The sequence below is a fragment of the Mus caroli genome, unplaced genomic scaffold, assembly GCF_978045245.1.
Source record: "Mus caroli unplaced genomic scaffold, Mus_caroli_1 scaffold_8, whole genome shotgun sequence".
Classification (NCBI taxonomy): domain Eukaryota; kingdom Metazoa; phylum Chordata; class Mammalia; order Rodentia; family Muridae; genus Mus; species Mus caroli.
In genome coordinates this window covers 101,254,081-101,274,979 of record NW_028227263.1, presented here as the reverse complement: position 1 = coordinate 101,274,979, position 20,899 = coordinate 101,254,081, and the positions used below count along the sequence as shown (strand labels likewise).

Here is a 20,899-nt window from a genome sequence, read left to right as displayed (position 1 = left end):
TGGGACGTGTTCACTGAGCCGGGGACTTAGCCTGGACAAGAGCCTCTCGTGTCCCTGAGAAGGGAGAAGGATACTGATACCCATTTGATAGCTGAGAAAACTAAGGCTCAAGAAGGGCTGGAGCAGTGACAGGCATGTGGCAAGCACTCCCTGTAACGATTTAATCCTTAAAGCCACCTTGAGTGTGGCAGTAGTTGAATAAATGAGGCTCAGAGAGGTTGTATAACTTGTTCAGGGTCTACCAGCTCGCAACTGGCAGAACCAGGAGTTGTCTTGCTCTTTCTTAGTCCCAAAAGGTGATGAAAGATTAAGGATACCAGATCCCTGTCATCAAGGAAACAGAGGTTGGTATGGTTGCCTGGCAACCATCCTTTCTGTATCTCCAACCCATTGACTGCCAGGGACTTTGGCTGTTCCGTGTGTTCAGATGTTCTGAGTAGGACTCAGCCTCAGATGGTCCCTAGCTTGTGTGACTGTCCTCAAGCCATGTGACCCCTCTAACTACAGAGTATAGCTCTTGTGGGGAGTGGGTTCCAGGTCTACTCTGATCCCAGGCTCATCCTACCTGTCAGCCACCAGTTTCGGGAAACTGACCCTCTGGTTCTCATCCATGAGAGCATCGTGCTGAGCTGTGAAGGATGCCTGGGCCCGGAAGGCCCTGACCACCAGACTGCCCTGGAAGGTCTCAGACATATGGGAACACACAGACGAGTAGCGGGCCGACTCTAGACGTCTCAGCTGGCAAGATGTGGCCACATAGAGGCTCTGTGGTGGGAGAGGGGAGGAGGGGCAGAGACACAGAGAGGGGGCTCTAAGTGCACAAGGAGCAGCAGATGCCCTTGGCTGGGCCTGCTCGGGCCCCTTGCTTGCCTTCTCAGGAGCAGGGGGATCTGACAGGGGCTGAATCTAGCAAGGGGACCCAGTTCAAGCTCTCTCTGCCTAACTCCAAAAGTCCCGCAGACTGAGAGATGACCTGGGCAGCTGGGGCCACTAGCAGTCATGGTTGCTAACAGGAGGGTTGGGAAGGAGGTACCCTCAGAAATTGCCCTGGATATATAGATGGTCACATGGCCCAGCCTAGCAGATCAGAGAATTGGCCCTATGATTGGTTTAGAACAGGCACATGACCATCACAGGCCAATCAAAATCTTTCCTGGGTTGGATTCATGAAAGACTTCCTTGGTGTTGGGGAGGTTGTGGGGGCCGGTACGAGGCAGAGCAGAGGGCAGCTGAGGTCTGCTTGTCCTCTTGCAAAAGCATGTACAAACTGAGGCCTGGCTCGGCTAGCCTGAGCTTCTTAAAGATCAACTAGCTGAGTGTCCCATGCAGTCCAGACTGCCAGGCTGTGTGTCCACTCAGGCGGCAAAGCTCTGGAGATTTTTTTTTTTTTTTTTTTTTTTTTTTGGTTTTTCGAGACAGGGTTTCTCAGTGTAACCCTGGCTGTCCTGGAACTCACTTTGTAGACCAGGCTGGTCTCGAACTCATAAATCTGCCTGCCTCTGCCTCCCAAGTGCTGAGATTAAAGGCGTGCGGCACCACGCCCGGCCAAACAGATATCTTAATACAATATAATCCAACCCATACAGCATTGTGCCCTGCAGTGTGCAAATGGGAGGAGACATTGCAGCCTTAGGATCCAATGTTAGACATAGAGGAACTCTTGGGAGGGGATGGGGCTTCTAGTCTCTCCATCCCTTAGCAAGCTGCAGAATCTCTCCCACTGAGTCTTGCCCAGAGGCAGGGGACTGATAGATGTGACCTCAGCTAGCCCTGGGCTCTGACCCATACCTGAAATCCAGCATAGAGAACCATGAGAGGTAGGATGGCCACAATGGCCAGAGGCGTGGCCATCGACACTGCCAGGCCGACCTCCAGGAGCCCAAAGGCGTAGGTCAGAAGGGACCTCAGCTTGTCCGGGATGTCCACATCCACTGTGTCTGTCTCCTTGGAAAAGCGGTTCAGCAGGTTCCCGACTGGCGTGCGCTCAAAGAAGCCGATGGGAGAGCGAGCCACGTCCCACAGGAGGCTCCGGAAAAGGAGGCCTGAGGCCCGGGCTCCACCCAAGAACACCACAGCCATGGAGGCAAACAGTCCGATGGCTGTAGAGGGAGAGTTGGGGTGGAAGCCACTGCTGGGCTGGGGCGGGTCTCCCAGCACCGGGATGACCATGATGTGATAGATGCACTGCCGGAGGGGGAATAATGTCTCCCCAAATTCAAACCTACCTCTAAATACAACCTTATTTAGAAATATGAGTTTCATATGTACAATAAAGGAATATTCTAGATTTAGGGTGAGTCCTACACCTGTTCTTTATATCCTTCTAAGAACTGGGCACAGGCAGAAGACAGATACAAGCACTGATAGAGATCGGAGTAGCAGTAACAGCTAAGGAAAACAAGGGTCTAGAAGCCACCAGAAGCTGGGAAAGATTGCAAGGGGAGAAGCACTGCTAAGGTGACCCTACTGTCAATTAAAGCCCCATTGTACAGTGTAGGCAGCCACGTGACTCAACTAGCCAATCAGAGCGCACCAACCATGGGGACTTTCTGTGATTGGTTCTTAGTGATCACCTGACTCATAAAGGGGCCAATCAGAACCTTTCCTGTTCATGAAGGCTGAGCTGGAGTGAAGTGCAGTGTTGGGGATGCTGAGGTGGCCTGTTGCCAGCAGCGTGCTACTGAATCTTCTGCACCTGCTCCCAAGGTCTCCCCCCTCCCCGCGGCAGCTCCCAAGGAGCTCCCCCAGCCTTCTCCAGGAACCAGCTCCACAGCTGGCTGGGTTTAAGATGGTCCACCTAAGTATGTGGTGATTCTAGAGACTGCATAGTTCACAGGTGCGCTTTGTTTCTTTCGAGCCAGGGTCGTGTGTAGCCCAAGCTGGCCTTAAACTTGTGATGAAGCAGAGGATAAGTTGAATGCCTAATCTTTCTGCCTCCACCTCTGGAGTGATGAGACTTATGGGGCATGTCACCAGCCCAGGCTAGCCCTAGCTAGGTAGCCAACATGCAGCTGCGTGCCACCTAAATGGTTCATTCCAGCCTGTCTGACTGACAGTTCATAGTCTGTCTGGCTTAAACGACCATCTGCATTCAAGTAACTTCTCCCAGCTGTGGCAGACAGGTCTACAAACTGTAAGGGTTCCTAAAGCCAGGGCTGACGTGCCTGTTTTCAAGCTAGACAAAGGCTGACAGCATCTCGCTGATGTGGCAACTGTCCTAGTGGGTCGTGCTGAAGCCGCTTTTTGTCTGTAGTGCTAGGGAATGAACTCAGGGCTCCACACATCCTAGGCAAGCACTGTACACTAAGCTAGATCCTCAGACAGTCCACCTTTTCTCACTTAAAAAAAATCACATTTATTTTATACATGTATATGCGTGCATACATGCGTGTGTGCGTGTGTGTATGTGTGTGTGTTTCCTGCTATAGCATGTGTGTAGAAGTCAGAAGACCACCTGTGGAAGTCAGATCTCTCTTTCTACCACATGACTTGCAAGAGTCAAACACTAGTCAACAGGTTTGGTGGCAGGAGCCTTTACACTGAGCCATCTCCCCAGTCCCCCATTTTACTTATTTTGCAATGGTATGTCACCAAGTTACCTGGGCTGTCCTTGAGTCCAGGATAGTCTTAAATTGCACTGGTCCTACCTTCAGCCTCCCAGGTAGCTGGGGTTATAGGAGTATGTCACGATTTCTGGCTACCTCAAACAACTTTCAGAAGGGGCCAAACCCACGTGCCCAGCAGCATTTTCTTTTCACTGTGGCCATGTTTGACACATAGGGGGATGGGGGATGGGGGTCAGGACAGTGTGGACTGGAATAGGGAGGAGAATGCTCTATGCAAGGGCACTGTAGCCGGTCCTTGCAGGGACATGGCTGCTCAGTAGCCTGAGTGTGGAGGTTGTGGGGATATCTACATAAACCATAAGCCAGTGCCACTCCACATAAGGTCACAGGATTGGCTTAGATGATCTGGTGTTGCAATATGACAATATCACTTTGCAGCCTGGTGCCCCTGGCAGAGGCCACATGGGAGCTCTTTTCACCTTGCCTTGTGACGGAAGTAAACCTGCAATCACTTCAGTAATAATAATAATAGTTATTATTATATAATAATATAAAGTATAAAATATATGATATATAACATGCTGTATTATATATGTTATATATTATTATATACTTTATTATGTAATGAAAATTATAATTTTATCATTATCATTATTTTATCAATTATTATCATTAATTATTATCATTATGGTTTACTCGAATGGACCATTTGGGTGGCACACAGCTTCAGGTTGGCTACCTAGCTAGGGCTAGCCTGGGCTAATGGCATCATTACAATATTTATTATTGTATCTGTAGTGGTACAGACCTGTAATCCTAGCATGTAGGAGCTTGAAGCAGGGGGATCTTGAGTTTGAGGTCAGGCTGGACTGGAAGGAAAGACTGCCTCTGATTAAAATAATAAATTAAGCTGGGCTGGTGAGAAGACTCAATAGGAAAGGGACTCGCTGCTATGGCTGGTGGCCTGAGCATGCCCACCCTGGACTAGCATGGTAGAAGGAGAGAACGCACTCTGGCAGGCGTGAACACACACGTGCTGTGGTGTTTATGTGTCCATGCACACACCGAAGATGAGTGAGTAAAGGAACAGAAAAATGAGAAAGGGGGAAATGAGTGCAGCGAAGGAGGCGGAGCGTGTGCCGGGGAAGGGGTATGGTCTGGGCGGAGGCTGAGCCTTGAGGATTGGCAGGAGATTGAGTCATTCACTAGCAAACTTCACAGACTCCTTCTTAGCAGTAAGGCACTGTCCTTAGGCCCCTCTTCCCTCCAGCTACACTTAAGGACTCAGGGATGGTTGGTCCTAGGACATTCTGAGCAGACATTTAAGGACAGAAGACTTGGGGTGAGAGACAGGGCTTGAGCCATGCTCTCTGACACGGGTACCTTGCAGACAGCCAAGGAGCCCAAAGACCCAGCCACGCAGGGCTGCATGCATCTGCCGCCCATTCACAACCGGGTCATCGGCCCAGAGGCTCAGCCAGTAGCCTTGGGAGAAGGATGCCACTTGCTGGCAGAGGAAGAGGAACAGGGTGTAGGTGCAGAGGGGTGTGCCCACCGCCCGCAGGTAGCTCAGGTATATGGTGGTCTTCACCTATGAGACATGTAAGGGAGGGGTGGCAGAGAAGGGAATGAGAGGAGAGTGAGTTGTGTGTAGGTCAGGTTCCCAAAGACAGCATTAACAGAGCCTCACTGGGCATGCCATCTTCCCCTACACACCCCTGCCCCAGGAGCCTCCTGCTGGAGACCATGTGGGAAGCTATGTCTGGGTGGGTAGATGAATGAAGGATGGCTGAGGGGATGCACGTATGGGTTCAGGATAAAGTGGACTGAGGGACAGATCGAGGCAGTATGGAAGGAGAGAGATGATACTGTGGATTTCAGATTTGGACTTTCCTAGTCTTGAGTGTTGGTTATAGAGACAAGTATTGGCCCATATACACCCTGGCTCCTTCATCTTTATAATGAGGCTATTGCTGGCTGGCTTTTTTGAGGGACCAAGGTGAGGTGGGATATTGTGAGGATTAAGAATCAGGAAGGGGGCTGGTGAGATGGCTCAGCGGTTAAGAGCGCCGACTGCTCTTCCAAAGGTCCTGAGTTCAAATCCCAGCAACCACATGGTGGCTCACAACCATCCGTAACGAAATATGATGCCCTCTTCTGGAGTGTCTGAAGACAGCTACAGTGTACTTACATATAATAAATAAATAAATATTAAAAAAAAAGAATCAGGAAGGTTACAATCCCATTTGGCCCACAGTAGGTACTTGAGAAAGGTGAGCACCTCCCAGGTGTGTTAGAACTGAAGCAACAACAGTGGTCTTTACCCGGCCATATCGCACACTGTCCTCTTCTGCTGTCAATCCTGTGGCCTCAGGGTCATCCAGAGAAGCCTCCATCTGTACCTCAGATGTGCTCCTGCCCTTCACAGGGGCTGCCTCTGTGAGCCTGGGCCTATGGTTTAAAGGAAATCAGGACATGTTAGCATCTCTTCCCATGGGGATTGTGAGCTCCTTCTGAAGGTAGCCAGTGAGCTCTGCAGGATTCTTTCTAGCTCTTCATTCACCCAGGAAGGAGGGAGGGGGTTACACATCCATGAACACATGGACAGATGGATAGAAAAGATGGCCGCATGGATGCATGGACAAAAAGTGTAGATAGATAGGAAGACAGAAGATAGATAGATACAAGGTGGATGGATAGAAAAAAGGAGAAGTGGTCACATGGATGGATAAAAGGAAGGGTGTGCACGCATGAGTGAGTGTGAATGCATGGGTGTGTATGAATGCATGGGTGAGTGTGAATGCATGGATGGGTGTGAACGCATGGGTGTGTGTGAATGCATGGGTGTGTGTAAATGCATGGACGTGTGTGAATGCATGGGTGGGTGTGAACGCATGAGTAGGTGTGAATGCATGTGGTGTGTGAACGCATGGGTGGGTGTGAATGCATGGGTGGGTAGGTGCATGGACAGATAACATGGGTAGGTGCATGATCCAGGCACCACACTTCCTCCTACATGACACTCAGCTCCATCACTCTAGAATCTTGTTTAAGCCTGTCCCCAATGCTGTTTCACCAGATTAAAGCAGCTATCCACACAGGAAACTCTGTCTTCTGAGGTTCCACTCTGGCCCTAGCTCCTGTTCCATTGTTTTGTCCCTGCTGTTTGCCCTCAGACCTGTCGGTCCAGCTTGTCTGAATGTCAATGTTTCACCTTTTCATGCTAAAGACATTCATATTCCTGTCATTTGTGGAGGAGGGCATTGATTTAACTATTCTGTGCTTCTGTTTCCCTAGATTCAAGATGGGGATCTCTATCATTTATTACCTGTTTATTGTCTTCCTAGCATCTATCTGTCATTTATTGTCTCTCAAGAATCATCTACCCACTCATCCTTTTTTCTATCCATCTATCTCTGCTTCTTTCCTTCCCCCCACCATCCAGCCCAGCATCCTTCCATCTGCCCATCCATCCATGCCTCTTTACCTTTCCTTCAATGCTTCATTCATGCATCCACCATCTGCTCTTCCATACTCCCTTCATTCTATTCATCCAGACATGCATGAACATTTCTCTCCCTCCCTCCCTCCCTCCCTCTCTCCCTCCCTCCCTCCCTCCCTCCCCATCACAATCCACACCCACATCCACATGTGCACGTCTACCTGATCTTACTCAGGTTCCTGTGCACTGCCCTACTTCTCAGGAGCACTCTCGGGGTGGCCATGATGTCAGAGGATCTGTCCCCATCCTCGGAATCCCTCAGGCCCAAAGCTTCCCTCAGCTTCCCTTGTATGCTACCCCACTGCTGGTATAGAAGCCCGGTCCACAGTGACCTATTGTCAAAGCCCAGGTCGATGCTGAGTCCACATGTGCCCTGGCTGCAGGGGACTGGTAATAAGGGGGGCAGTGGACTCCCTCTTGGTGCCCCCTACCTGTGTGCTCTGGCCAGATTCCAGCCCAACCTGCGTGGCAAAATTGGAACAGTGCAGTCCAGCACAGCCGTTTCCAGTCATGCTGAGAGGCTCTCCTGGAAGCCAACCCGCCCTGCTTTAATCACTGACATTGGCCCACTCCAAGGGACTGGTCTTAGAAGTGACAATTTGGAGGCTTATCACTGTCAGTTGACTGATGGGTCATTTGGGGGTGAATGAATCATTCATTCCTGAGCCCATAGGGGTGTTAAGCAGGCACTCTATAAATGATTTTGGCTGTCCCCTCTGCCTGAGGCACAGAAGCCACAAGCAGATCTCATTTTGGCCTTAACCTGGCCGCCCCCCTTGCTCAGCACCCGTGAACCCACCTCTCTGGTCTGCATGTGGGCCTCCCACCTCCAGGAAAGCCTCCAAGGTCGTCACTGGTAGCTGCATCGTGTGTTCCTGCAAGGGTTAAGGATGTCAGGGAAGCCACACTGTAGAGTCCAGATGTTGGCTTTGATACTCCTGGCTGGGGTGCGTCTACCTCTCTGAGCAAACATCTCCTAGCACGGTTCCTGCTGCTGCTCTAACCACCTTCCCTAGCTCTCAGCTCTTCCCCGGGGTCACCAGAAGCATTACTGGTTCACCCCCGTTCATTCATTCAGAAAACACTGTGCGCATGCTATAGAGTTGGGAAATAGCGTGGTTATTGCGTAAGGTCCCCAACACACGTGCCCCAGCAGTGCATTGTGCCTAGAATGTTCTTTCCTAGCTAACTCACACGACCCTTCAGATGCCAGATTCCCCCAGCGATAGTCAGTCTCTTAGCTGATGTTTCCCAGGTTGGGCCAGAAATCTGAGCAGAAATACAATAGCTTCGCTCCAGACAAGAAGTAGCTGCTGTTACAAACCACTGAACTAAGGATGGTGTTTGTTACACAGCCCTGTCACAGCAAAAGCTGTCCAATGCAAATGGGCAAGTTCTGTACCCAAGGTACCATTTAAGCTCAATCACAATGACACTGTGTGCCGGGCGGTGGTGGCGCACGCCTTTAATCCCAGCACTTGAGGCAGAGGCAGGCAGATTTTTGAGTTCGAGGCCAGCCTGGTCTACAAAGTGAGTTCCAGGACAGCCAGGGCTACACAGAGAAACCCTGTCTCAAAAAAACCAACCAACCAACCAACCAGACAAACAAACAAACAAAAAACCAATGACACTGTGAGTCAACTGTTAAGTGCTGTGGTGGTTTGAAGGAGAATGACTCCCTGAGACTCATACATTTGAATGCACGGCCCCAGTTGTTAGAACTCTTTGAGAAGGATTAGAAGGCATTGCCCTGTTGGACGAGGTGTGTCACTGGCAACAGGCTTTGAGAATTTTCAAAAGCCCAAGTCATTCCCAGTCTCTCTCTCTGCCCTGTGAATTGTGTTTCAAGATGTTAGCTCATAGCTACCATGCCTGCTTGCCTGCTGCCATGTTCCCCACTATGATGGTCATGGACTCTCAGCCTTTGAACTGTAAGCCCCAAATAAACTTTTTCTTCTATAAGTTGTCTTGGTCCTGATGTCTTATTAGAGCAATAGAAAAGTAACTAAGACAGGTGCTTTGTGTGTGTGTGTGTGTGTGTGTGTGTGTGTGCATGGGTACATATGTGTGCATGCATGTATATATGTGTATGCATGCATGTAAAGGCTAGAAGATAATCATTTATTTATTTATTTATTTATTTATTTATTATTTATTTATTTGGTTTTTCAAGACAGGGTTTCTCTCTATAGCCCTGGCTGTCCTAGAACTCACTTTGTAGACCAGGCTGGCCTTGAACTCAGAAATCCACCTGCCTCTGCCTCCCAAGTGTTAGAATTAAAGACGTGCGCCACCACGCTCAGCTTCCTAGAGGACAATCTTGAGTGTTGTGTACCTTGTTTTGTGAGACAGAGTCTCTCACTAGCCTGGAACTCATGAGGCTAGGCTGACAGGGCAGCAAGTCCCATGAATCCTCCTGTCTCAGTTTCCCCAAAGCTAGGATTACATGTGTGTGCGCTACTACACCCAGCATTTTACATGCATGCCAAGGACTGAACTCAGGTCCTTCTGTTGCAAGGCTCTGTGCCAACTGAGCCATCTCCCCAGTCTATCATTTAGGGCCAATGCTGTTTCTAGACAAGGCAGGACCCAAGAGTGGGGATAACATTAAATCAGGAGTTGAGATGTGGGGGGAATGGAGGACAACATGTCCTACCAGTTCTAAAACATGTTCTCTGGCACCTAGCAGTTTGGCTTTGTAGCCCAGCCCTGTTGCCAACAAGCCATACACATATGTAACTTTGGGCTAATTTCTTAACTTGCAGACCTCAGTTTCTTCAACTGTGAAATGGAGACAATTAGGTCCCATGCTGGCTGAACAGAAATGAGTGAAGTGTGCTAGTTGGTATTTCTCACTGCATTTGTGGCCGATGTCACTTCGGGAAGTTTGGTGTTTACCCTCTGGAATGCAGAGGATCCTAGGAGGAAAGCTCTCTGGAGTGTCTTCTTAGCATCTCTGAGCATAGACACTGGCTGCTACTCTAGGGCCACAGGTGTAGTCCTCATTTTCCTTGTCTGTACAAGGGTAGTAGTGGCCGTCCCCACCTCGGACGGCTCTGGTGTCCTCAAGTAAAATATTGTACAATTAGGGCCAAGAAAATGGCCAAGTTGGTAAAGAGCTTATCTCATAGTGTGAGGACCCAAGCCCCAAACCCCGAACCTAAAAAAGAAGCCAGGCATGGTAGTGCATGCCCGTAACTCCAGCCCTGGGAAGGTGGGAACAGCAGGGTCCCTGGAGCTCACTGGCCAGCCAGTCCTGCAGAATCAGGGAGCCTTAGATCCCAATAAAAGACCCTGAAAGCAAGATGGACTACTGCTGAGACTGACAGCTGAGATTCTCCTCCGGCCTCCAACCACATAGGTAAGCACACTGGAACACACATGTACACCTACACACATAAACACGCAGAGAACCAAGAGTATGATGAGAGACACTGGGGGACCCAGGCAGTGTCCTCGGCTCCTCATTGGGGAGGGGTGGCCTGTGTGCAGGACTGCAGTGCCAGGTGGGCCCTCAAGATGGGTATGGTTAAGTACTCCACCCACATCAGTGGGACCCTTGCAGCCTTCTCCCAAAGGGAGCCAGGCACAGAGACTCAACGATGCCCAGACAATACATCCTTCTCCTTCACCTGCAGGCTGTCTGGCTCCATCCAGAAGATCCACCAGGGCTCCGTTCCTTTGCAGAAGGTCCTGATAGGAGCCCATCTCTGCGATAGTCCCATTGGCCAGCACCAGGATCCGGTCAGCCTGGGGCAGGATGTGCAGCGTGTGTGTTACAAGGATCCGAGTCTGGGCAGGGAAGGGCAGAAGTTATGCACGCTGGAGGGTCCCCAGGTCAGGGAGTGGGAATGCCCCTTCCTATGTACCTGCACTTCTTCTGGAGACGACTATACCTGAAGAGAATAGTGGGGGTATCGCAAATTTAGAGGATGTGGGCTTAAGGCCAACCTTCGAGAGCTTCTCATTCTAATGGGGTTATGGGGTCATCTGAGAAACTCACCTTTGGTTCAAAATATAACAAGTGGAAATACATTTAAAAAAATTTTTTTTTTTGAGTCAGGGTTTCATGTAGCCCAGGCTGGTCTTGAAATCACTCTGTGGCCACGTGTTCTAACTGCCTTTCTGTTGCTGTGACAAACACGGTGACCAAAAATGCAACTTAAAGGAGAACAGGATTTATTTGGGTTATACTTCGAGGTCACAGTCCATCACCGGGAAGTCCAGGTAGGCCTGCCTGCTTCCTATTCCATGGGGTATTACCTCCAACCGGGGCACTCACTCCCAGCCCAGGAAGTACAGAGGAGACATGAGGGTGTGGCTGGTTGGGTGGCGCCCTCAAAGGACCACGCTTAGCTAGCTACATTGTGCAGCCCAGGACCATGTGCCTAGAGACAGTGGTTGTGGTATCCACAGTGGACTGGGGCCTCCTACATCAGTTAACAGACATGGCCAAGGGCCATTCTGATCTAGGAGATTCCTCAATCAAGGCTTTCCTCACAGATGACTAGTCTGTGCTATCTTAACAGTTAAAGCTAGCCAAGCCATCAAGGATAACCTTAAATTTCTGATTATCCTGCCTCCCAACAGGTAGGATTACAGGCATACATCATGTAACTGGTTCATGAATGTGGGGGTGCAACTCAGGGCTCTGTGCATGCAATACTACCACTGAGCCATATACCATCCTGGGAATGTATTACACTTAATACGCTGAGCACCAAGGCTCTGCCACAAGGTACTTCTCGGAGCTTGCTTCTTTCTCCTCAAGATGCACAACATATGGAGCCCCAGTTCACAGCCACAACTAGCATTGTGAGAAAGTATTGGGGCTACAGGGAAGGATCAAAATTTACAGATCTTAAAAAATTGAATGTGTACCAATTTTAGACCATCATAAAGTTGAAACATTATGGGTAGTTTAACTACACATTTCCTGAGAAAAATATGTGTAAGCCACTGATTTGGGAAACTGTTTGTTACACAGCATTGTTGCAGGAAAAACTGACTGATACAAAGAAGAAAACTGGACTCAAGAAGGGCTGATGAGATGGTCCTTGGTTAGGACAGAACTCTCAGGACTTCCTCAGCTTCACTTACCGTACCCTGGAGCAATCCACTGGGCCCGATGACCTGTTTGAAGACCTGCTGGCTGACGTGAGCATCCAGCGCTGCCAGGGGGTCATCCAGCAAGTAGATGGCAGCCTTTCTGTACACAGCCCGAGCCAAGCTCAGCCGCTGCTTTTGGCCCCCAGAAAGATTCATGCCCTGGGAACAGAGGGAGACAGGGACTCAGATGCACATCTGCTGGGGACATCAGAATGGCCAGGGGGTGGCGGAGCAGTGGTGGAGCACACCTTTAATCCCAGTACTTGGCAGGCAGAGGCAGGTGGTTCTGTGAGTTCCAGGACAGCCAGGGCTACGGGGTGAAACAATGTCTCAAAAAACAAAAGTAGGACAGCAACACAACAGAATGACATAGGTAAGGGACAGCCCTGCTCACTCAGCCGGTGACAGCTTAAGGTGCCTTGGGTCACCCTTGGCTGGAAACACTGATCCAGGACCCTTGCTGGCCTGAGCCTGCTTCCCCCCTTCCCAGCCTCCCTTCCAGAGACACTGTGTGCACTGTTCTCCATCTCCCCTTCCAGGTTATGACTCCCCCCTGTCTCTGCCCAGTGTTGCTTCCCTCTTCCCCACAGCTGACATGTGCATTGAGGACACCACTTACTCCCCGTCGCCTTACACATCCCGTCCTTATTTTCATCCAGCCATGTATTCAGCCAATGCTCACCCATAACTGCTCTACTGGGGTATACCTGGCTGTAGGGCTCTATCAGTGAGGAACCAGGTCCCACACTTTCTGACCCTTTCTAATGAGTGTGCACTGGGAAAGGTGCCGAGGGCAGGCCTGCCCTTGAAGGTGACAGTAGGAGGGGGCATGTCCCTGTGTGTCCCTCTGGGAAAGAACATGTATGTAGGCCCTGGACTATGAGTGTGCATGGTGGGGTCCTGTAGCTGGAGAGAGGACCAGGGACGTATGACCAGAGAGGAAGGAGAGCGAGAAATGGGCTCACATGGAAGCTTTTATGGGGATGGTCAAAACTTTTGCTCTGACTCTGAGGAAAATGGGGAAACCTGAGAGTTCTGGGAAGAGGGACTAGGTGAGGACCTGTTGGCACAGTGCTTTCTATCCCCTAGGCTGGGATCGGTCTAAAGGGAGAAGGAATGGAAACTTAGGGGGCCTGAGCCAGGTGTGGTGGCACACGCTTGTCATCTCAGCACTCAAGAGGCTGAGGCAAAAGGATCAAAAGTTCTAGACCCCAGCAAGGCATGGTGGTACATAATCCCAGCACTCAGGAGGCAGAGGCAGACAGATATCTTTGAGTTAGAGGCCAGCCTGGTCTACATAGTAAGTTCCAGGACAGTCAGGACTATTACACAAAGAGACACTGTCTAAAAAAAATGGAACCCCCTCCCCAAATGTGCTAGGCCCCATTTCAAACAAAAACAAAGTAGGGGCTGTAGCTCCGAAGTGAAGCAGTTGCTCAGAATCTGCAAAGGGCTGGGTCTGATCCACAGGATGGAGCCTCAGTTCCCTAATCCAGGGGCCAGCCCACTCTTTCCAGGATGGGTCAGGAAGTAACCTCTTGTAAAGTTTGAGGGCCATTTGATGTCTGTCGCAGTTACCCAGCTCTGACATCTGAGAGCAAAAGTAGTCATAGACTGTAAGTCACTGGATAGATGGTTGTGTCCCAATAAAACTTTATTTACAAAAACAAGTAGTGGGCCAGATTTGGTCCTTAGCACATAGTTTTCTGATTCTGTTGGTTCTATAGCTTCGAATGCCTGTGTCCTGTGTGGGGACCATCTCTGCTCAGATACATTGGTGAGGCCAAGAGAGGGGAAGCAGACTGATTAACATCACCCAGCAGGCACTCTGCTCTCCCTTTGTCTTAGTTTCTCCTCAATAACTGAACAGTGCTGTATGTTTGGCCCTGAACTGGGGTCTCTTTCCCTCCCCCCTTTCTGTCCCTATTCTCCCCCATCTTCCTGTCCTCAGGTCAGGGAGACATAAGATCCCAGGGTCTCCTCACCTGCTCCCCGATTGGGGTGTGAACTCCTGCAGGGAAGCTGGCCACATCAGACCCCAAGGCACAGGCGTCTAGAACTTTCTGCAACCAGGGCAGGTCCAGCTCCTGCCTGAAGCACACATTCTCCGCCACAGAGGTATTCTGGACCCAGGCCTCCTGAGGCACGTAGGCCACGGAACCCTGAAACACTTCTTACTGTTGGTAGTTCATAGGATTGTAGGGAAACTGGGTGCTCAGAGGGAGGGAGGCTGAGCCAGTGAATGGAGGGCTCTTGGCTGTGAGGGGAAGACATGCGTGCAGCATCTCTGAAAATACACCTTAGCGGCCGGGGCAGGGAGGAATGGGGACGGTCTTACCTCAATGCTCACAGACCCTTCTACCTTCAACAGCTCTCCAAGCAGGGCAGACAGCAGGGAGGACTTCCCAGCCCCCACTGGACCCACAACAGCCAGCAGACAGCCCTGGGGCACGGTGAGGTTGATCCTGACAACCCAGGGGAGATGCAGCCCTAAAGGCCAAGCCTGGGTGTGTACAGAAGCAGACAACTCCAGACACACCCACCCCATCCGGCAGACACACCCACCCCATCCGGCCACTCAGACCTTGCAACTCCAGACACACCCACCCCATCCGGCTACTCAGACCTTGGGGAGACCATTAAGAGAATACACGGGGCCTCTCCTGCCTGATCCGTGTTTGGCTATCTGAACTGCCTTTCTTCTGCGGTCTGAGCACATCAGATGTACCTGCCACATAAACACCTACAGACATGCCACAGACACAGTATACACAGTCACATGCATAGCTAGTATGCAAATGTGAGCACATGTGTGTGTCTACATGTTTGCCACTGTATGCATATCCATGCACACACATACACACACATGCACACACAGAGGGGAATTGTGTGCTAGCTTGGCTGTAGTAGTCTCTTACTCAGGCCTTTGCAATGCATGCCTTGCTGCTCTCCCCAGCTTACTCCTGCCCATCTCCTGAAGCCAGCCCTTACCCAGAAGCCACAGGGACCTGTGAAAGAGCAAGTCAGTGCTGGGTGTGGTGATGTCCACCTCTAATCCCAGCACTAGGGAGCCAGAGGCAGGTGGATCACTGAGTTTGAAGCCAGCCTGGGCTACAGAGTGAGAGTCAGGCCAGCCGCGACTACACAATGAGACCCTGTTTCAAAAAACCAAACCAGTTCATAACCCTTCCAAGCCTCGACGGAGTCAGAAGGAAGTTCCGGTGAGTGTGAGTTACGCTCAGCCGTGCCCTTAGTGCTCCTGCTCCTGCTCCTGCTCCTGCTCCTTCCTCTTTATCTTCCTCCTCCTTTTTCTTTTTTCTCTTCCTCTTTCTTCCTCCCTCCCTCCCTCCCTCCCTTCCTTTCTTTTTCTTTCTTTTTCTTCAAGACAGGGTTTCTCTGTGTAGCCCTGGCTGTCCTGGAACTCACTCTGTAGACCAGGCTGGCCTCGAACTCATGAGAGCCTCCTGCCTCTGCCTCCCGAGTGCTGGGATTAAAGGCGTGCGCCACCACCTTAAGCTTAGTGCTTCTTAAGCATAGCCCAGTGGCTTTCAGCAGGGGTGACTTTGCCTTAGTTGGGTGGGGTCATTTGGCAACATCTGGAGGTGTTTTTGTCCCGTGGCTGATTGGGGATGGAGTTCAGAAGCTCTTCTGCCAAACATTCTACAAGGCCCTGGGCAGCCGGCGGCAAGGACGTCTCAGCCCAGATGGCCACAGGGTGAGACCACAGGGTGAGACTGAGAGAGCCTGAGCCTCGTATGCTTCTGCCTCACAGTGTTTGCTTTTGGTTTCCCTCGTGTTCAAAGAGCCTTCCCCTGACCTCTGTTATGCCCTCAGCTGGAATACCTACCAGTACCACATCACCAGCTTTGCCCCTTCCCCAGACTTTCCACTTGTGTCCCATGTCCATCCAATGTTACCCCAAGAGAGCAGAGCCCCAGTGTTCCCTCTGTCCCCAGCATCCAGAACAGAGCCTGTGCACAGCAAGCGAGTGCTCGGTAGCCACCCCTGAGAGTATAGATAGAGGTGGACACACATGGCCAGACTTTCTTTCTCTTTCTGAGGTATCTTGGGGCTGGGTGGCAATGACATTGAAACTGATACAAGAGGCACAGAAGGAGGTCACAGCTGGTGAGGTTGGGCCTCAAGACTCCTCTTGGTCAGGTGGGAAACAGAGGTGTGTCTCCTGCATGATGGGGGATGCTCTGTGGGGTACCCTGTGCCCCCTCTATAGGGCCGTGGCATGCAGGAACCCTTGCCTCCATGCACAGAACCCTGGCCTGGCCTGGCTTAGCCTATCCTCCAGGCCCAGGTAGGACACTTTCTCATAAGCCAAGAGCATCTCTGTGGGGTTTCATACCCGTGCAGGCAGGGTGGGCTCTCCTGGGACCAAGCGAAGGTGCCATTGTGTACAGAAATTCGATCCTTCGAGGCTACAGGACACAGGAAGACAGTTACAGGGCTGGTACTAACTATCCTCCCAGCATCCCAGTGTTCAGTGTTCAAGGCCTCGAAGGCTCCATCAACAAAACATCTTTTCAGCCAGCAGCATTACAAGGCCCTGGCCCTGCTACCTACTGACTTGACAGCAAGCCTACCACAATGACATTGTAATTCAGGGACAAGTGGCCTCATCCAGGGGTTCAAATCCTGCCTGCTGCCTTTTTTTTTTTTTTAAATAAATAAGGTTTGAACTGGGTGTTGTGGCTCATGCCTGTAATCCTGACACCTGGGAGGTTGAGACGGGAGGGTGATGAGTTGGAGGCTAGCCTGGGCTACAGAGTAAATGTGATGCCAGCTTGGGCTATATATGAAGATCATCAGTAAAATTATTTATTTATGTATTTAAGTAAATAAATAAGTAATCTCAGTGTGATGGTTTGTGTCTGTAATCTCAGTATTTGGATGGTGGAGGCAGAAAGATCATGAGTTCAAGTCCAACCTTAGCCTCATAATAAGTTCAAGGCCAGTCTGGTTTACAATACCCTGTCTCAAAAAGCCAAAAAATGGAGGGTCCAGAGAGATGAGTTAGTAGCTAAGAGCACTGGCTGCTCTTGTAAAGGACCTAGGTTAAATTCCCAGTACATACACATGGCAGTTCACAACTGGCTGTGTACCTCCAGTTCCAGGGATCTGATACCCTCTTCTGGCCTCCCTGGGCATCAGACACTCACAGGTACACAGACATACATGCAAGTGAAACCCTTATACATGTAAAATAAAAATAAATTACTCCTAATTTTTAAGCCAGAAATTTAAATAAGTAAATAAATGCATTAATTTTGCAAATGTTCTAGCCTAACTGTGGTACTTAAATTAATGTGATCTCCAAGACAGCCTCCCCTAATCCCCAAAGTAGATGCTTGGACCCTGAAGATTGGCATTGAAGCTCTAAGAGGTTAATGTGTCAGAGCTGGAATTCAGATGTGTCCCTGGGGTGAGGTATTCATCCCAAAGGCAGGATTTTAAATACCAGTGGGCATGGTCCAGATAAGCAGGTTGACCAGATGTCTCAATTATATTAACTAAGTGGGAAGCTGTCATCTGGTGACAGGCCATTCTCTGCTCTTTTTCCATGAAGCAATTAATTAAAGTCACACAGTCAGTAGCTTAAAGTGGCAGGATTGAGCAGGGGTGAGAGGGAGTGGGGGGTGAGGTAGGGTGAAGATCGGAGAGGAATTGAGGGGGGGACACGTGTGAGTCCCCTACACTGATGTGCTGATTTGAGTCTTTAGCTTAACAATATGTCTATGGTTCTCGTTCTAGACTTCTACATAAGGGTAAGTTCTTGATGGGGTACCTGCTTCTGAGCACCTAGGTGGCATCCCACAATGCTCCACTAGTCAGCACTGTACACTGGCAGAAGATGTTGGGTACCAAGTGACACAACAGTAAGATCTATGTTGCCTGTGGTGTCTTCGTCCCCCTCCCCTGCCCAGCTCAGCACTCACAGCGCCTGGAGTTACTCGCAATCATGCCATTGGGGTCTACTTCTTCCAGGCAGAGGAAGGCAGCCAGCCGGTCAAAGGACACTCGAGCCTGGAAATACAAGAGTGGGCCAGACACCAGACTAGAAGGGCTTCCGGGGACCCAGCCCAATATTGCTAGATGCTGGAATATCTGTAGCTCGTGGGAAACAATGACCTTGACATGGGTGGGGACTTTTCTCTGCTCCTCAAGTCAAAAGAGAGAGAGAGAGAGAGAGAACAGAATAAACCAGCTGCCTCCAACTAGTCCTGAGAAAGGGACCGCACCTTTTCCAACGGCACCCAGCAACACTGTGGAGTAACTTCCAAACTGTCCACTGGGGGTGCTCTTGAGCACCCACTGCACACCTATACTTGGTGACTGGAGGTGATCATTGCAATACAAGATGGCCTGGAGCTGAGGAAATAGCTCAGCGGGGCAAAGTGCTTGCTGTGCAAGTATAATGACCTGGGTTTAAATCCCCAGAGTCCACGTAAAAGCGGGTCACGGCAACCCATGTCTGTCATCCCAACATTTGGAGAGTGGAGACGGCTGGCTCCCTGGAGCTCTCTGGCCAGGCAGTTCGGTCAAATGGTAAGCTCTGGGTTCAGTAAGAGACTATCTCAAAAATTAAAGTGGGGTAGAGGGAGGGATCACTAAGGATTTTCTAGTGGAAACCCTGCTATTTTAGAAGCTTCTATGTGTATATATATGCTTGCAGGTATGTGTGTATATGTATTTAATTGGAGTTACCCTACACAAGGGATAGTACTTCTCTCACAAATCATGCGTTACTTAATAAGATACTTAGTGTCAGATGTGGGATACCTCACCTCTGACCTAGAGAGACCCCTAAAACAGCAGTTGCTCTCAGTGCCCACCAAAGCTCAATAAGAAGACCCTGTTGCTGAAGGCACAACATACTTTGGTCATAGGGAATGGAGAAATGGAGTTGGTGTTGATTGGGTAGCTTCCTCCCTGCTGGCCAACTCTTATAGTACCAGGGAGGTGCTATGCAGGCTGCTCGAGGAGAAAGATACCGACTCCCTTCCTGGCTATGAACCCTGTGAGCCCCAATGACCATGGAAAGATGTGCTTGTGTGCAATAGCGGTATGCATGCTATTGGGTAACTGAAGGTTTTCTGATTGGATTTCAGGCCTGCTCCATAGGTGGAAACACACATCTGTTACTATAAATCTGGCCAATAACCCGTGGTTGGGAGCTTATAGGCTGTGGGAGTGAACCTCCTATGGTCATGTTGCCAAGTGGACTTCATATTGAACTGTCTTCTAAGAGTGTAACTCTATACCTTACGTTAGTGCAGCATGCAGAAACTTAGAGCTGATCTGAGTGCAGGGAATAACTGTCTGCAAAGAGCTCACCTACAAATGTGACTTCTATACCACATCCCCTTTCTGCAAGGCTCAGTCAATGTAATGGAAGAGGGAGCAGGAAGACACACACACACACACACACCATACACCACACATATACACATGCACTCACACACACACACAACACACATACACACTCACACACATAATACTCACACACATACATACACCACCCTCATAAAACACATACACACTCACACTTACATACATACACTCACACACACATCACCCTCACATAGCACACACACCCCACACTCACACAACACACACAGACATACAAACTCACAGACAACACATACATACACACCACATTCACACAACACACGCATACACACTCACACATACACACACAACACACACACTCACACACAAACACACATGCCAGAAGACAGGAGAAGAGGAAGAGAAAGAGAAAGAGGAGGAAGAAGAGGATTGGAGGAGGAGGAGGAAGAGGAGGAGGAGGAAGAAGAGGAGGAAGAGGGAGCAAGGGGGGAGGAGAAGGGAGGAGGAGGGCTGGAGGAAGCAGTTCAATCATTCACTCTTCCTCTTTTCCAGCAGGTCCCAGGATATGTGTTGGGAAAGACAAAAGGCAGAGAAACAAAGGGCTCCTCTCCAGGAGGGGACCAGGATGAGTTCCTGAGTGTAAAAGTGGCATGTTCTCTAGGATGCTTGCTGAGGCTCCGCTGCACCCTCTGACCCACTTCTGATGGTCTGGCTCTACTCTAGCCCTTTCCCTCCCCTCCTCTGCTGACAGTGGTCCAGGTATGCTGAGTCGGGGCCCAGCTCTCTGACTCCTTGACCCTCCTCACACCTCACCTGAACAATGCAGTGCACAGAGAAGGGGAGGAAGGCCTGGGCTTTGTTAAGGATGCTGAGCACTGTGAGCGTCACAAAGGCCTTCTCTGCATCCATGGCATTGTCCTCTGCCACCAGGGTGTGGACAGCAAACACGACCAGCGCCACCTGTTGAAGCACAAGGGTGGCACTGAGCCTGCTGTCCATTTCCGATGGACAGAGCCCACTGAGGTGTCTCTGCGGTCCATAAGATGCAATGCTGCTGGCACCGGCTCTCCACCCCAAGCATGCCCTCTCCCAAGCCTCTGGCATCTGCAGTGAGACCAGAATGACGTCACCAGAAATGTAGACACTTGGAAGGACACGAGAGACACAGAGAAGAGGAGGGTGGAAGTCTTCAGGGCGCTGAGCTCCTGGCCCCGGATGTGAAGGAGTCGCTCCAGGAAGGCATGCTCCCAGCCATGGGACTTGATGGTTCTCACAGTTCTGAGCATAGAGCTGGTGAGCCGTGCTCTGGAGGCCTTCTGCCTCATCTGTTCTTCCTGAGACAGGAGAGAGGAGGCAAGAG

At 50.3% G+C, this 20,899-nt stretch overlaps 1 protein-coding gene across 2 annotated transcripts in view; it reads right to left on the bottom strand.

Annotated features, from left to right (window-relative positions):
- Abcc6 (ATP binding cassette subfamily C member 6) overlaps positions 1-20,899 on the bottom strand; it is a 55,698-nt gene that overhangs the window by 7,982 nt on the left and 26,817 nt on the right. Inside the window, exons 12-24 of one of the 2 annotated variants that reach the window (XM_029479113.2) lie at positions 20,670-20,873; positions 20,353-20,499; positions 18,126-18,213; positions 16,535-16,607; positions 14,516-14,642; positions 14,163-14,339; positions 12,169-12,336; positions 10,701-10,818; positions 7,868-7,943; positions 5,891-6,017; positions 4,950-5,157; positions 1,789-2,099; positions 566-765 (exon numbers count right to left, since the gene is read on the bottom strand). In XM_029479113.2, coding sequence (XP_029334973.1) covers positions 566-765; positions 1,789-2,099; positions 4,950-5,157; positions 5,891-6,017; positions 7,868-7,943; positions 10,701-10,818; positions 12,169-12,336; positions 14,163-14,339; positions 14,516-14,642; positions 16,535-16,607; positions 18,126-18,213; positions 20,353-20,499; positions 20,670-20,873 — 2,024 coding nt within the window. Of the gene's footprint in view, positions 1-565; positions 766-1,788; positions 2,100-4,949; positions 5,158-5,890; positions 6,018-7,867; positions 7,944-10,700; positions 10,861-12,168; positions 12,337-14,162; positions 14,340-14,515; positions 14,643-16,534; positions 16,608-18,125; positions 18,214-20,352; positions 20,500-20,669; positions 20,874-20,899 lie in introns of both variants that reach the window. The other variant, XM_021169207.3, reaches the window with a different exon arrangement.